Source organism: Gracilinanus agilis, chromosome 4, assembly GCF_016433145.1.
Source record: "Gracilinanus agilis isolate LMUSP501 chromosome 4, AgileGrace, whole genome shotgun sequence".
Classification (NCBI taxonomy): Eukaryota; Metazoa; Chordata; class Mammalia; order Didelphimorphia; family Didelphidae; genus Gracilinanus; species Gracilinanus agilis.
The window spans coordinates 297116912-297130844 of NC_058133.1; the positions used below are offsets into that span (position 1 = coordinate 297116912).

Genomic DNA, 13933 nt, shown 5'->3' on the forward strand with positions numbered 1-13933 from the left:
TGACTTTCCAGATTATATATGTTATTTTGCGTATCAACTATTTTTTAAATGGTTAATACCTTTACAAATATATTTTAAGCTACAATATATAAAAACTTACATTTTAAAGGCAAGCATCTTCAAATTTAGAAAGATTAATAACAAGGACATAAATACCTGAGTAGGTTTGCTTTACTCATGCACTAAATGATGACCATGTTTCAGAACTGTTAATACTCTATTTCCCATTTTCCCTTATGTTCCCTCACTTTATTAGGGCATAGGTAGTCCAGACTTACGGACCCAGATGTTATGCTTAGGGTCTAATCTCAACTGTTTCTTGAATTTCTTTCTCTCTTATCAAGGAGGTAAGCAGGAACCATGATGTCAAACTCAAATAGAAATGAGGGCCATTCAACTGAAGATAAAGATCCTTATAGCCCACATACTGACTTGGAAAATCATATATTCATATTATCTTTTTTAAATTTATATTTATTTTGTCAAATATTTCTCTATTACATTTTTACCTGGTTCACCTGTTTGACACTTCTGTATTAGAGAATATGAATACCTTCTAGACAGTGTTGACACTCACTGAAGCCTCTTCCTGTGACTAAAACATTACACTACAGCCAGGATGCATAGTTTCCTTCTGTTTCCCCAGTTGATATTCCAGTGTAGTTGCTTGCACCCACAAGTTCTCCTGCTGATCATTTCTTATTATCTCCCATAATCACTGCTCCATGTGGCTGCTATCTTCTTCCAGATCTGTGCCTGCCTGCTCTGTCTCCAGTGTCTGTTATCTCTCTCCAGGCAGCTGACATCTATTCTTCTCAGTTTGTGCCTGCTGCTCTTCCTCCACATGGCTGCTCTCTTCTTCCCTGTTCACATCCTTTTGGCTTTCCTCCACACAGCTGCTTCTCTTTTTTGTATGTGTCTGCCTGATGCAAACCCATGTCCAGGTGCAAGGCACTCTGGGAATCTCATGTCCTGGAGCTTTCTCCAATGAGCAGCTGAAGCTGGCTAGAATGTGTAAATTAAGGGCATGAGCAATCTCTGCCTGTATTACACATATTCAGGGAAAATAGGAAAACTGAAATCAGTCAGGCTCTGACACCTCCCTGCTTCCTGACCCTATGCCCAGAAACTCAGTTCCATCTATGAAAGCACAGCTGGTAAAAGAACCTCATGGAGGCACATACTCAAACACTACTATTCCTCATTTTATTAGGATTTCTAAGATGGTTCATTTCTTTACATCTTTTTGCTGTGGAGAATACTATACACATTTTGCTTCCTTTTTACTGGCAGTTCATTCCCATTCATCCAGTATCAGTCTCTTAAATACTAGCAGGATGTCCCATACTACTTCCTCCAAAATTATAAGCTCACTTCTAATTACGCTTGCTTTTTCCCCATTTTTGTTTGAATAATTGTCTATCACTGACCACTGTTCCATTTGTCCTATATTCATCAAACTCCCATACGACCTATACAGTTCAGTGACCAATCCTTTCACCTCTTTTTCAGAGGATACTCACTTCCTTTGAAGACAATATATTCCTTACAGGCTGCTGCCTTATATGGGTACTTTCTTTCTATTCTTTTTTATTATACTGGGGTAGAAAGCTGAATAGGCATGTACCTTGTTTATCATTTCCCTTAGAGATCATTCACTTAGTATCCTCCCTCAATTCTGAACCATTTTGAAGTCCACATAGGATTCTTCTCACCCTTGTTTTGTTCTTCTTTCAGAACTTTCCAAGTCATTATCCAGACTTTTTAACTGATATAGTTTATTACTCTGGGTATTCCTTTCCTCTCTGTCCTCTGAAATTCTACTCAGGGATTTAGAGATCATTTGGATGATCTCTTCTGGTACTAACAATATCTATAAAGGTCAACTACTATGAAGGCTAGGGTAATTCTTTTTCTAAGAGTAAAAAAAAATCTTCAAATATTTTACTTCTGGGACAGTCAAACCTTGGGGATAGTTTCCTTGTCCTATAGGGAAAATATGAATCCAATTTGATCACGTAATGGATTTCAAACATAAAAAAGTGCTCTAGGGAGGCTGGATCTCAATATAATCCATAATTTTGATGTGTGTTATCCTCTGATTTGAGGAGCTTATAAATTAATTGTAATACATTTAAGTATATTATGTTAAGGTTATTCAGATCAGCTCTCAACCAATCCTGTGTATTAAACTTGAGATATTGAATAAAGTCTACTATCAGTGAAAGAGAAGCTTTCTCCCTATGATAGCCACAGATGGACTCCTTTCCTCTCTTCCAGCTTTCATTGAATATGATGCTATTCCCTGTAGATTTGAAAAGAAAGATTTAGGACTAAAATAATGTAGAAAAATAAGCAAATGAAAGAAAAAATTAAAAGTCAAGGTTGTTTTACCTAGGATAAGTTTTTTTTTTGTCTCCGACCTGGAAGAAGGTCTACTAAGCATTTTGTGAATCCAGTCATCCCCACTCACCCCTAGACAGATCTAGCTAAAGATAATAACATGAAAATTTCTCACTAATTGTTCCACCAGTTGGAGAAAATAGTTTTGTTGTTCTTTTTGATGTTTCTCATTGTTGTAAATATAACTGAGAAAGCAATAATAATAAATGGCTAAATATTCAGCCGATGAATGATGGCAAATAGCACTGCAGTTGAGGTGGGTACTGAAGCTGTATAACCATGAGCTAACATGCTAGCAAGAGCTTAGCATGCAGAGCTACAGAAAGACTTGTTTGGCATTAGTCACAGAATGGGCAAATATACCCAAGGAACAGGAAGAAGAAAAGGAAAATACCTATATTTTCCAATGTATTATAGAATTTTCTAAATGCTCATGAATTTTTTCTGAAAGGTTAACAGTATGTAGAATCGAATTACTAATGTAAATTGTTCTCTTCTCCTAAATATTATTGATTCCTTTTGTTTTTTATCTTATTTGTTTCTGAATAGATAGTAGGATCATGATTTAGAGATTAAAGGGACTTTAGAGGCTATCTAGTCTAAAATTTTCATTTTGAAGATGAGGAAAATGAGTCACAAAGATATTATGACTTGTCTAAGGTCACAGAGATAGCAATTTCCTGAGTGAGGATTTGAAATTAGTTCTTCCAGATTCCCATTCAAAAACAAAACTTTCCTACCTCCTCTAGTCAAGAAACTACCTGATACAAGCTTTAACCTGGAAAAGGAAGTCTAGAGATGTTGTAAAATATTCTGCATATTCCATTGATTTATACACAATAGTAAGGGATCTAAAGGAAAATCCCAAGAATGTGGGGATAAACAACTGTAGAGGACTGATGAAAGAACATAGATAAGACTTATACAGAGAGTGAAAGTCTAAGTAGCCTGTGATTCTCCTATTGATGATGTTCTCTACTAGCTTCCATTTGCAGGTAATACTATAATGAAAAGAAAGTGGTCAAATCACCCACTTGGGAAAGCCAAGTAAATGAAAAGTACATATTGCTCCAGACATGTGATATATGGCTATAAGCCTGTTGAGTATATCCACTAAGAGGTACACACACACAAATGCACACACACAGAGGCACACATAAAGTCATCTGTTCCTTTCTATTCTGACTCCTCATTGTGAAATGAATTAAGTTAGTCTACCACCTTCAAAAGCTTCAAATCAAATCCCCTGATTGGCAGAGTATGTTTTGTCCAAATACCAGGCAGCCAGCTTCAGGGAAATTCATTGTCAGGTTGGTTTCAAAATATTGCATATTTTTCAACCACAGTCACATCTCTATGAGTGAGTATGTGGTAAATTCAGAAAAGAATTCAGAATTATATATCAGAGGAAGGAGGTGTCATACCAATCAAATTATCAATGATTGAATAATTAAATTATCTAGTTGTGATGTGTACATACCTGTGTGCAAATATAAACCAAAAAGAAAACACATATTTCCTAATGTATTATAACAATATTCTAGATGCCACGAACTGCCACTGCAAGGCTGACAATGTGCAGGACTCATTTAGTAGGTGATATTTTGTCAGTGACAACAACTTGGTATCATGATGGTTGTAGATATATTTCTATAGATATTATATACATACATGAGAATGCACTTGCATATATGCAATAATTTGTACATGTACTGTTATGAGAGGCAGCATGGTACTGTGGACTGAGTACTACTCAGAGCCAGGAAGACCTCTGACATATACTGGTTATGTAACTTAAACTTAAACCAATTTTTTAATGTTTCAGTGCTCTAGGCAACTGTCTAAGTCTATAAGTTGCAGAAGAAGTGATGACTTAAAAGAAACTTAAAGAGGAACTTGCCTCATGTGAGAACAACAGTGAAATCACTGATCTAGCCTTAGTCCCTAATTTGTATTATGACAAATTTTGAATTTATTATTAAATTGTTAGCTGCAAAGAACAATGTTTGTCTCATTTAAACATTTTACATCCATAAGAACTAGAACATATTATTATTAATCAGGAAAACATGCTTAAAGACAAATCCAATTCAGTTCAATTCAACCAACTCAGAAGTTCCTTGGATCAGTGAAATCAAAGGTCCATTCAGGCTCTATTGTCTCTTTGTTTCTTTCATTCTTTCTTCCTTACTTTCTTTTTATCTATCTACCTATCTATCTTTACTTGGATAGATAAATATAGATAACTGTATGTATAGACATTCTAAATGATGGCAAAAAGCTAGTCCAAAAATTAAATAGGAAGATAAGTGATTTGATCACATTTGGAAAATTCAGACACTTTCAATGATCCCAATCATCTTGCTGCCACAAAAGTCATCTCTTTTAGCATCAATAGCAGCAATGAAGTTGTGTAGTTTTGAATCATAAAATGTTATGACCTCAGAAGAATCAAATTACAAGTCACCCAACAGGCAGGAAAGACACCTGGGGCATATAAAACACAAGTAGAAGTACACTGCCAACAATGACATACATGCAATAAATTACATTTAAAATATAGGATTGTAATATTAGGAGCTGAAAGACTATCTCAGATTATATATTATGAATTCCTCATTTAATAGTTGAGGAAAATGAGTTACAGATAAGTGAAATGACTGACTCATGATCACATCAAGAGTAAATAGCAAAGACAGGATTACAATTCTGATTTTACAACTGGAAATATGATGCTTTCTTCAGTACAACATGCTGCTTCCAAACTATATGAAAGGTAGATGGGCCAGTCATATGGAGAGATAATAGATAATAGGGCAATCTAAGACATTAAGAGTAAAGGAGTTTTCTAGTGCATTATGTGGACCCTCTCCAGATAATTTTGGAAAGACATGGGCAGTAATCTCAGAGCACAGGAAGATATCAGCATCATTGGAGAGATAACTCATCCTAGTGCAATCGTGAATCCATCAATGTACGAAAGTCCTCTATAATCACAGTCATGCATCATCAACAACAACCAAACCAAATGATTTCTAGACAAATCAGTAAAATTAACTATCACTACAATTTGTTTGTTCATGCAGTTACTTATTTTGTAAAACAGAATATGCTGCTAGATCAAAAAATCAATGATTGTTATTGTTCCAGCTAACATATAACAAATTCACTAGCTTTTGAATGATGGGAAGGCTATTAGTTACTGATAAGTTTCCATTCTATATTTTTCAACAACTTATCATCCAATGGCATTTTCTGTTGTAATTCAGACAAAATATATCCCTGTATTTCATTTTAACACAGCTATTAAATATACAGATATATATCTCTATCTGTATACCTCTAGATTTCTCTGCCATCTATCACCTATCTTTACAGTCCCATCTAAATTAATGTTTCCTTATCCATTAAAAAGTTTTTTTACCAACTGAAAAAATATTCTATATTATTTATGATGAACATATTTTTTATCAAATTATACTTACTGTATAGCACTATATGATGGGAAACTTTAAAATAGAATACAAAAAAGTCATTTTTGAAATGGCAATAAGATAAAGTATAAAAGATAACCCAAAATTTCAAGATTTTATTCAGAATTGTATACTAGAATGTTGCACCTGAGAGTAGCATCATGTTTATATTTTTTAGTTAATAGAAAAGAGAGATGTTTACATTTGTATTACTTCATTAGGAAAAGGAAAGACATTTTGTGGTCCAATTAGAATAATGGTTTCACAGAATGTTAGGGTTATAAAAACCTCAACTATCATTTGGTCCAATTTAAGTTCAACAACTTTACCAAATTGTTTCAATTAATTGCAGTGGATTTTACTTTTGCAGGGCATGTCATTTATAACAGATGGCATTTATTATTATTATTATTACTAAATTATGGAAGAATTTTCAATAGGGATTCTAGGGCTGTAAATATTGAAAGGAACCACAAACAATCCTCCAAGAATGACATCCATGAGTAATGGCAATTTTTTCTGATTCATTCTCACTGCTATAGAGGTATATAGAGTTTTGGGCAATGAGAAATCTTTGTCTGACCAGTCCCTATGCATACAGTTATTATTGACAAAATACTGACATGCAGTTTGGGGAAAATGAAGACACTTAAAAAAGAGAGAAAGTTGAACTTTGTATATGATTTTAAGTTAAAAAAGGCAGAATGTATCTCATATGATCCTAAGGAAAATGTTATGAAGTAGTTAATGCAGAAACTATTATTTTAATTTTGCAAATGAGGAAAAAGTGACTTAGGAATGTAGATGGCAACTTAGGTTCTTCATTATAGCCCATACTGTCTAAATTTATGTATAGGTTAATTTATTCAAAACAATCACTTTGCAACCTAACACTCATGACTAATAATGATTACTATCAGAATCCAAAGAATTTGGAGATGAGAAAGAGAGGAATTGAGAATGACACCTTGGCTATCCATTATGTGTCATTCCTTTTGCATCCTTTCCCTTTACTTAAAATTCCAAAGCAATATATGATAATAGGCAAATTTTTCATAGCATTTAATTTACATGCAAGAAAATTCAGTCTTTCATTTAGTCTTTCAGCTAATGATGAGTGAATACACATGTTATACTCACCCATATTAAACACTTTGATTAGGAGGTTTGATTGGGAGGATGAATGATTGCTGAGAGGTTCAAATGAGACAGTGGATAAAAATGTTTGATAAATGATAAAAATATATAAATTATAAACATATAACATAAGGCATCTTTAATATTATTAAATTTGAATAATTGATGAGAGGAATGAGAGAAAAGTAGCAGTTAGATGTGATTATTCTGCAGAGAATGAATTAAAAGAAACAATATTTGAAGTAGTTATGCAAGATTGGTGGAACACTTTTTCTTTCACAATGACAAAAATAAAAATGACATAAAAGGAAAAATTATTTAAGGAATAACATTCAATTTACATAACTGGATTACCTCCTCTCCAAGTTAAATATTTAATTTCCCTCTTCCATTCAGTTTATCATGCTTCTGCTAAAGTCCTAGAGTTGTCAATTCTATTTTTAAACTGAATTTTATTCTTTTCTTTAGAATGTTAGATTAATTGGATCAGAACCAAGCTTTCTAAATCCAAATTTTCTATCCAAATGTGCTGGTATATGATATTTTACCTTCAACTTATTCCCATCTGGAAAAATTTTGCTAATTCATATCTTCAGCTGGAATAGTCACTTCCTTGTTTGACAAATTATTATTTGGCACTCCAAGAACGCCCTTTGGAATGTTTCACATCTATGAGACAAATACTTGGGAAGTTGTCTTAAAATATGATTCCTAATTTGCTTACAATCATTTTAAATCTATTTAATTCATTGCTTACATACAATGTAATATTTTTGTTCAAAATTTGCTTATATTTATTATTTTCTGTATATCAATGGTAACCATTAAAAATCATAAACTCTGGGAAAGCAATAATATTGTTTAATGTGTCCTTCATAATATCTTGCCATAAATAATCATGCATTTACTTATCTTTTCATTATTATTTTTTTCTTCCACGTTTATCTTCTCTATCTTTATGAAGACATTCAAATGTTTCCTCAATTAATTATGATCAAACAACAACGGCTGCTTTTGAGCTATTTGATAGCTAAGAAAATGAATGGAGGGGGGCAGGTGGGTGGCTGAGTGGCTTGAGATCCAGGCCTAGAGACAGGAGGTCCTAAGTTCAGATCTGGACTCAGACACGCCCTAGCTCTGTGACCCTGGACAAGTCACTTAACTTCCATTGCCTAGCCCTTACCACTCTTCTGGCTTGGAATCAATATGTAGTATTTATTCTAAGACAGAAGGAAAAGGTTTAAAAAAGGAAAATGAAAGAATGAATGGCTTATGTAACTTTCATGTTAACATAAGTTGGAAAAAACATTTCTTCCCTTATATGTAGGTGTTGGTACATGACATACCATAGACTAAATCTTATAGAAATTGAAATACTATAAATAATATAAGCCCGTTTGTTACCAAAATAACAAAATATTTAAATACTCTCTTGAAGAATACCATTCAAAATCACTAGTTCTTCAATAATACTTTGACAAGAAATTGAGGCAGTTGTCTATAATTATGGGTCAAAAAGCAGTTTATAGCTCATATTAACCCAAATCACACTATAGTGAGTTGCATTAGAATTTTATTAATAAATACAGGGGATAACTAAGTACACTGGGGGTCTTGTGTTTTAATTATCTAAAAGATTACTACAATTTTTATTTATTACCATAAATCTAGACATTAGATGACAAAGACATAAGACAAGGACTCAGTGAAGATAATCAAATGACATCATAAAACCTCATTTTTCATAGAAGGATACTGAGATCTATAGAGCAGGAATTATTGTTATATCCCCTGAAATGTATAAGATAGTGTTGATGAACATTTTATTTCATAAATTCATAAAAAACACACACGTATTTCATAAAAAATGCTACTATCATTTATATTTGTTTTCATATATGAGATTATCGCAGAAATTCAATTCACCTGACTGTGTAATAGAAAAAAAAAAGATTGAAAGTCAGTTTCAGACATTTAATAAATATGTAATCCTGGGCAAATCACTTAACTTCTCTAAGCCTCAATTTCCTCATCTGTAAAATAAGAAGACTAGATTAAATTATCTCTGAGGTTCTTTTCAGTTCTCATTATCATAGGACTTAAAATTAATTTTATTCAACAAACATCTATTTAAGTAATTTACTAAGTGACTGAAGCTTTGAGAACATATGAAGATCAAAATTAAATAAAGGGGCAGCTGGGTAGCTCAGTGGAGTGAGAGTCAGGCCTAGAGACAGGAGGTCCTAGGTTCAAACCCGGCCTCAGCCACTTCCCAGCTGTGTGACCCTGGGCAAGTCACTTGACCCCCATTGCCCACCCTTACCACTCTTCCACCTATAAGACAATACACCGAAGTACAAGGGTTTAAAAAAAATTAAATATAGACCAAAGGGTAGTTGACTGAGAGCTCAAGCCCCCACAATTTTGCATATTGAGAAACTAAAGCCTTTATTTTTTTTTTTTTTTTGCCCAAAGTCATGCATAATAATGACTGGGTTGGGATTTGAACTCAAGGTCTTTTACCTCAAAAGTAGTTTTTGCTTCTTTTTACCATAGTGACTCTAATGATGATCAATGGGAGTTGCTTTGCAAATGCTGGGAAAGATCAAAGTAACATACAATTGTAGGAAAAGAGGAACAACATGCATATAAAATCATGTCAAGCACTTACTGGAACAAGGAACTTTTTAATCTCTTCCAACGCATGACTCATACGTGAATAAGCTTCCCCAGGTGGAGCAAAGACTTCGATTAACACATGAAGTTCATCACTCAAGTGGGCATATTTGGCTTCCCCACTCTTCCTTAGTTCTTCTTCCTGTGAAAGAGGTTATTTTTAGAACCAAGAATCTACTTGTTTTTACAGTGATTTCTCATTGATAGAGAATATGACAAAAGAGTATAATCTAGTCAGATGTTCCATAAATGGAAGCCCTTTGAGAAACAAAATCTGGTGTAAGGCTCTTAAAGATTTATTTAAATCATTTTGAGTGTTTGAGTGATAAATCTGGCATAATTATCATCTACAACAGATTTTAATCAGCACTGTGTAAATGCTAAACATCTCAAAAATGGTTACAGAAATATCATTACCTCTTTATTATGCAGTCCTTGTTTGGGGGAGGAAGCAGACTAGTTTGGTATTCTTATTAAAAAGTGGCAATATAAAAAATTAAACTTGGCAATATGAGTGTCAGTAAGTCTGTATGTTTATCTGTGAGTTTTTAGGCTCTCACATAAAAGGAAAAAAGGCACAAAATAACCTAAAACATTCTTGGTAATATAACTGAGTTCACTGAGTTCATTATTTGTTAAATAATTAAGTTACACTAAATTTAAATTAAATAGATTCATAAATAACCTGTTCGTTATTTTGTAAAAAATGAAAGAATATGATGTCCTTAGATAAATTATAAAGAAACTATCATTTGTAGCAGTAGTAAAAGCACACACCTACACTTTAAAAGTGGAGCAGAAATGAATAATGCATAAGAGAAAGAGTATGTGCTAAGCAGCTCAACTCCAACAGTTTGAGTGGATTATTTTTTTCCTCTAATCTGGGTTATCCATTTCCAGGCCTCTATATCTGATCTCTTCAACTGCTCTCTCTCAACTCTCTCCCCTGCTCAATAACTGGACTTCCTAGATATAACCATATGGCTAATTGGCATTGTTTTTTCTTCCTCCACTTCCAATATATCTTCAGTTCCTAGACTATATCTCCAATCTTTCTCTGAAATAACAATTATCTATCTAATCTACTTCTCTCAAGTACTCCCACATAAAAGGAACATTCATTTACAACTATATTTTCAAAATTAGTAGAGTTATGATCTATTTCTATTAAGAATAGTGAAGCCAATATAATTGGACTTCAAGAAGTGGAAATGAGATTGAAGAAAACAAAAATTGAGGGGAAAATGTTAACTGGTCTATGAATACAAAAAAAGTTCTATTATGTAGGTAACATAATTTTGAGCGTGTCAAAGTGTTCATTTTCAGGATAGATGAAAGAAAGGGGGAAACTAGGTGGCTCAGTGGATTGAGAGCCAGGCCTAAAGGTGGGGCTCTTAGGTTCAAGTCTAGCTTTAAACCTAGCTTTGTGACCCTGGACAAGTCACCTAACCCCCAGTTGCCTAGACCTTACTATGCTTCTGCTTTGGAACCAATACTTAGTAACTTAGTTACCTTATGAAAGGTTAGGGTTTAAATAAAAAAAGGAAAAGGCACTAAAATTATGGAAAATAAAGAAAAGAAATGCTTAGATTTGTTATTTTATGCATGACGAAAATCAGTACCTAATTTATATGTACAGATCAGCATAGATTTAAGTAGAATTTCAATAATATTAATTTATTTTTCTAATAAAGACAGTTTGGGAGTAGTTTATACAGGAATTATCATTTTTAAATTGGATTCCATGTTCAAAAAGTCATTGAATACAAAGTGATTTGAAAAGTGGAGATTTTCCTTTTTAAATTTCAATGATACCTTCAGCTATGAAAAAAGGAAATTTCAAAAAAGAGTAAGACATTTTTATTTAATAGCTCTGCAACATTTGAATGAATGGTCCTTAAAGGCAAGAGCAGATGGTTTTTTTTTGTTTGTTTTTTTTTTTATATATACCATACCTAATGTATTGAAGCTTCTTTTTGGATACTTAATAAATATTTATTCAATTGAATCTAAATTTATTTACTATTCAATAACTAATTTTGTTTTGTTTTATATAATGGTAGAATTATTTTTAATATACCATAAACTTCCTTGCCTCAAGTCTAATAATTTTAACTTTGTTGTTATTTAGTCATGATATTATTTGGGGTTTTCTTGGAAAAGATACTAGAGTGGTTGGCCATTTCCTTCTTCATTTCCTTTTATAGATGAGGAAACTAAGGCAATGGGGCTAAGTGACTGAGGCTAAATTTAAAATTGCTCTTTCTCATTCCAAACACAGCACTATGTCTATCCACTGTGCTACCTATATTCCCTGATTTTACCTTAAGCTTTTTTGCTTTACAATAGTCTTGAGTGGAAAATAATAGTAGTAAAAATAATGATCAGGATTTTCATACTGTTTTAAAATTTGCAGAGCTTTTTGTCACAATTGTTTCACCAACCATGTGGGTTTCGGTTCCATATATCCACATACATTATTACCATTTCATAGAGTAAATAACTAATACTGAGAGAGGTTCAATGACTTTGCCATGTACACACTGTTTCCAAAAAATCAAAAGAAGGTTGAAAAACTCTGCCTTTCTTACTGTATTTGGCAATTTATTAATAAAAATTATTTTTAAAAATATCATTCAGTCTTGTAACTTAACTGGTGTGGGAAACAATAGATTTGTAACTTAATTGCAAAAACTTGTCTGGGTTGTCAAGAGGTGAAATAACACACTCAAGGTCATAAAACAAAAGTTTGCCTTAGAGATGGAACTTGAATCCATTTTTTCATGCCTTTAATGCTGACTCTCTATCATTATCATGCTGCTTTTCAAAAGGGAAAATAGAGAAAATATATATTTGTAGTCAACTTTCAAAGCCTTTTATGATGTAAAGCCCATTTTCACCATACTATTCAATGCTACAAATCCATTCAAGACAATTTTCTCAGTGTCTCTTTAGTCTAAGTATGCTACTAGTGGGAGGATAGGCTCAAATAACTTGGAAATCATGGAATTGGAACATAAATCCAATATTTCATGCATTGTGTTTATTTAGATCAATTCTACTTGAAAGAAAGAAATTCTTGAAGTGAATTATAGAGTTCATATATTTTGATCTGTTAAGTCAATAGGTACTTCACTAAAATGAGGAGATAGTTTTATTCTTTTCTGTGCTCTGGTCACAATGAAAGACAAATAAGAGAAGTAGCATGTCATGCAACCATGAACAGGAAAAAAAATGATTTAAAAAGTAGGATCATAGAATCTCTGAGCTTTATAAAACACACTAGATGTTACCAGAATATCTTAGAATCATTATTGCCTACTGGGACAAGTAATACCTCTGCCTTCAATTCATAGTGACCTGCTGTTTTCAAAGACATTTCATAATAACCTATTTTATGGCCCTCAATACTCTTGAGTGGGCAAGGTCAATATTTTCATTTTACAGGTGAGAAACTTTTGCATAGAAAGTAGAACTAACTGGTTTGAGGTCATGAAGCACAAAAATGGAAAAGTCCAGATTAAAATCCAGATCCACTGCTTGTAAAATAGTTCTCAGCAGGAAATTTAATCTATTAGGAACAAAAGTATTGAGTGAAGAAATCAGGAGACTAAATTTAGTTGTAGCTCTATATTAATAAGCAGTGTGATCATAGGCATGTCACTTGAACTGCAGGGATGGTGGTTCCTTCTATGTAAATGAAGGGATTGGTCTAGATCCAGTTTTCTTAAACTGTGATCTGTGAATATACATATTCATATATATGTATGTCTGTATTGCTTATGTATTTAAATGTATTTATTAATGTATTTTAATGTACCAAATGTATATATACATATATTACATATATTATTAACATACATATATTACACATATATTAAATACATTATATAATTAAATGTATTAAATTTATATATATTACTTCTGTATTTAAATGTATTTATTTTTCTGAGTTACATTAAACTATCCAATTAACTCTTTCCTTTCCTCCCCCTACTAGAGAAGGTATCACTTGACAAAAGGATATATGTGTAAATAAAAAACTTTATTTTGCTTATTTCTATTAATTTTTTTATCTAGAAGTTAGCAGACACAAGTCATTGTTCAAATAATATTTCTTTTGCTATATAAAATGTTCTCTTGGTTATGCTCATTTCACTCTTCACAATTTCATGTAAAATTTTCCATTTTTTTTAAATTAACCTGCTTGTTATTTCTTAAGGCAAAATAATATTCCATCACAA

General features: G+C 32.6%; 1 protein-coding gene across 2 annotated transcripts in view; it reads right to left on the reverse strand.

Annotated features, from left to right (window-relative positions):
• The window catches only part of KHDRBS2 (KH RNA binding domain containing, signal transduction associated 2), a 750586-nt gene that overhangs the window by 295071 nt on the left and 441582 nt on the right, over positions 1-13933 (reverse strand). For both annotated transcript variants that reach the window (XM_044673646.1, XM_044673645.1), the window contains exon 4: positions 9685-9831. In XM_044673646.1, coding sequence (XP_044529581.1) covers positions 9685-9831 — 147 coding nt within the window. The remainder of the gene's footprint in view (positions 1-9684; positions 9832-13933) is intronic.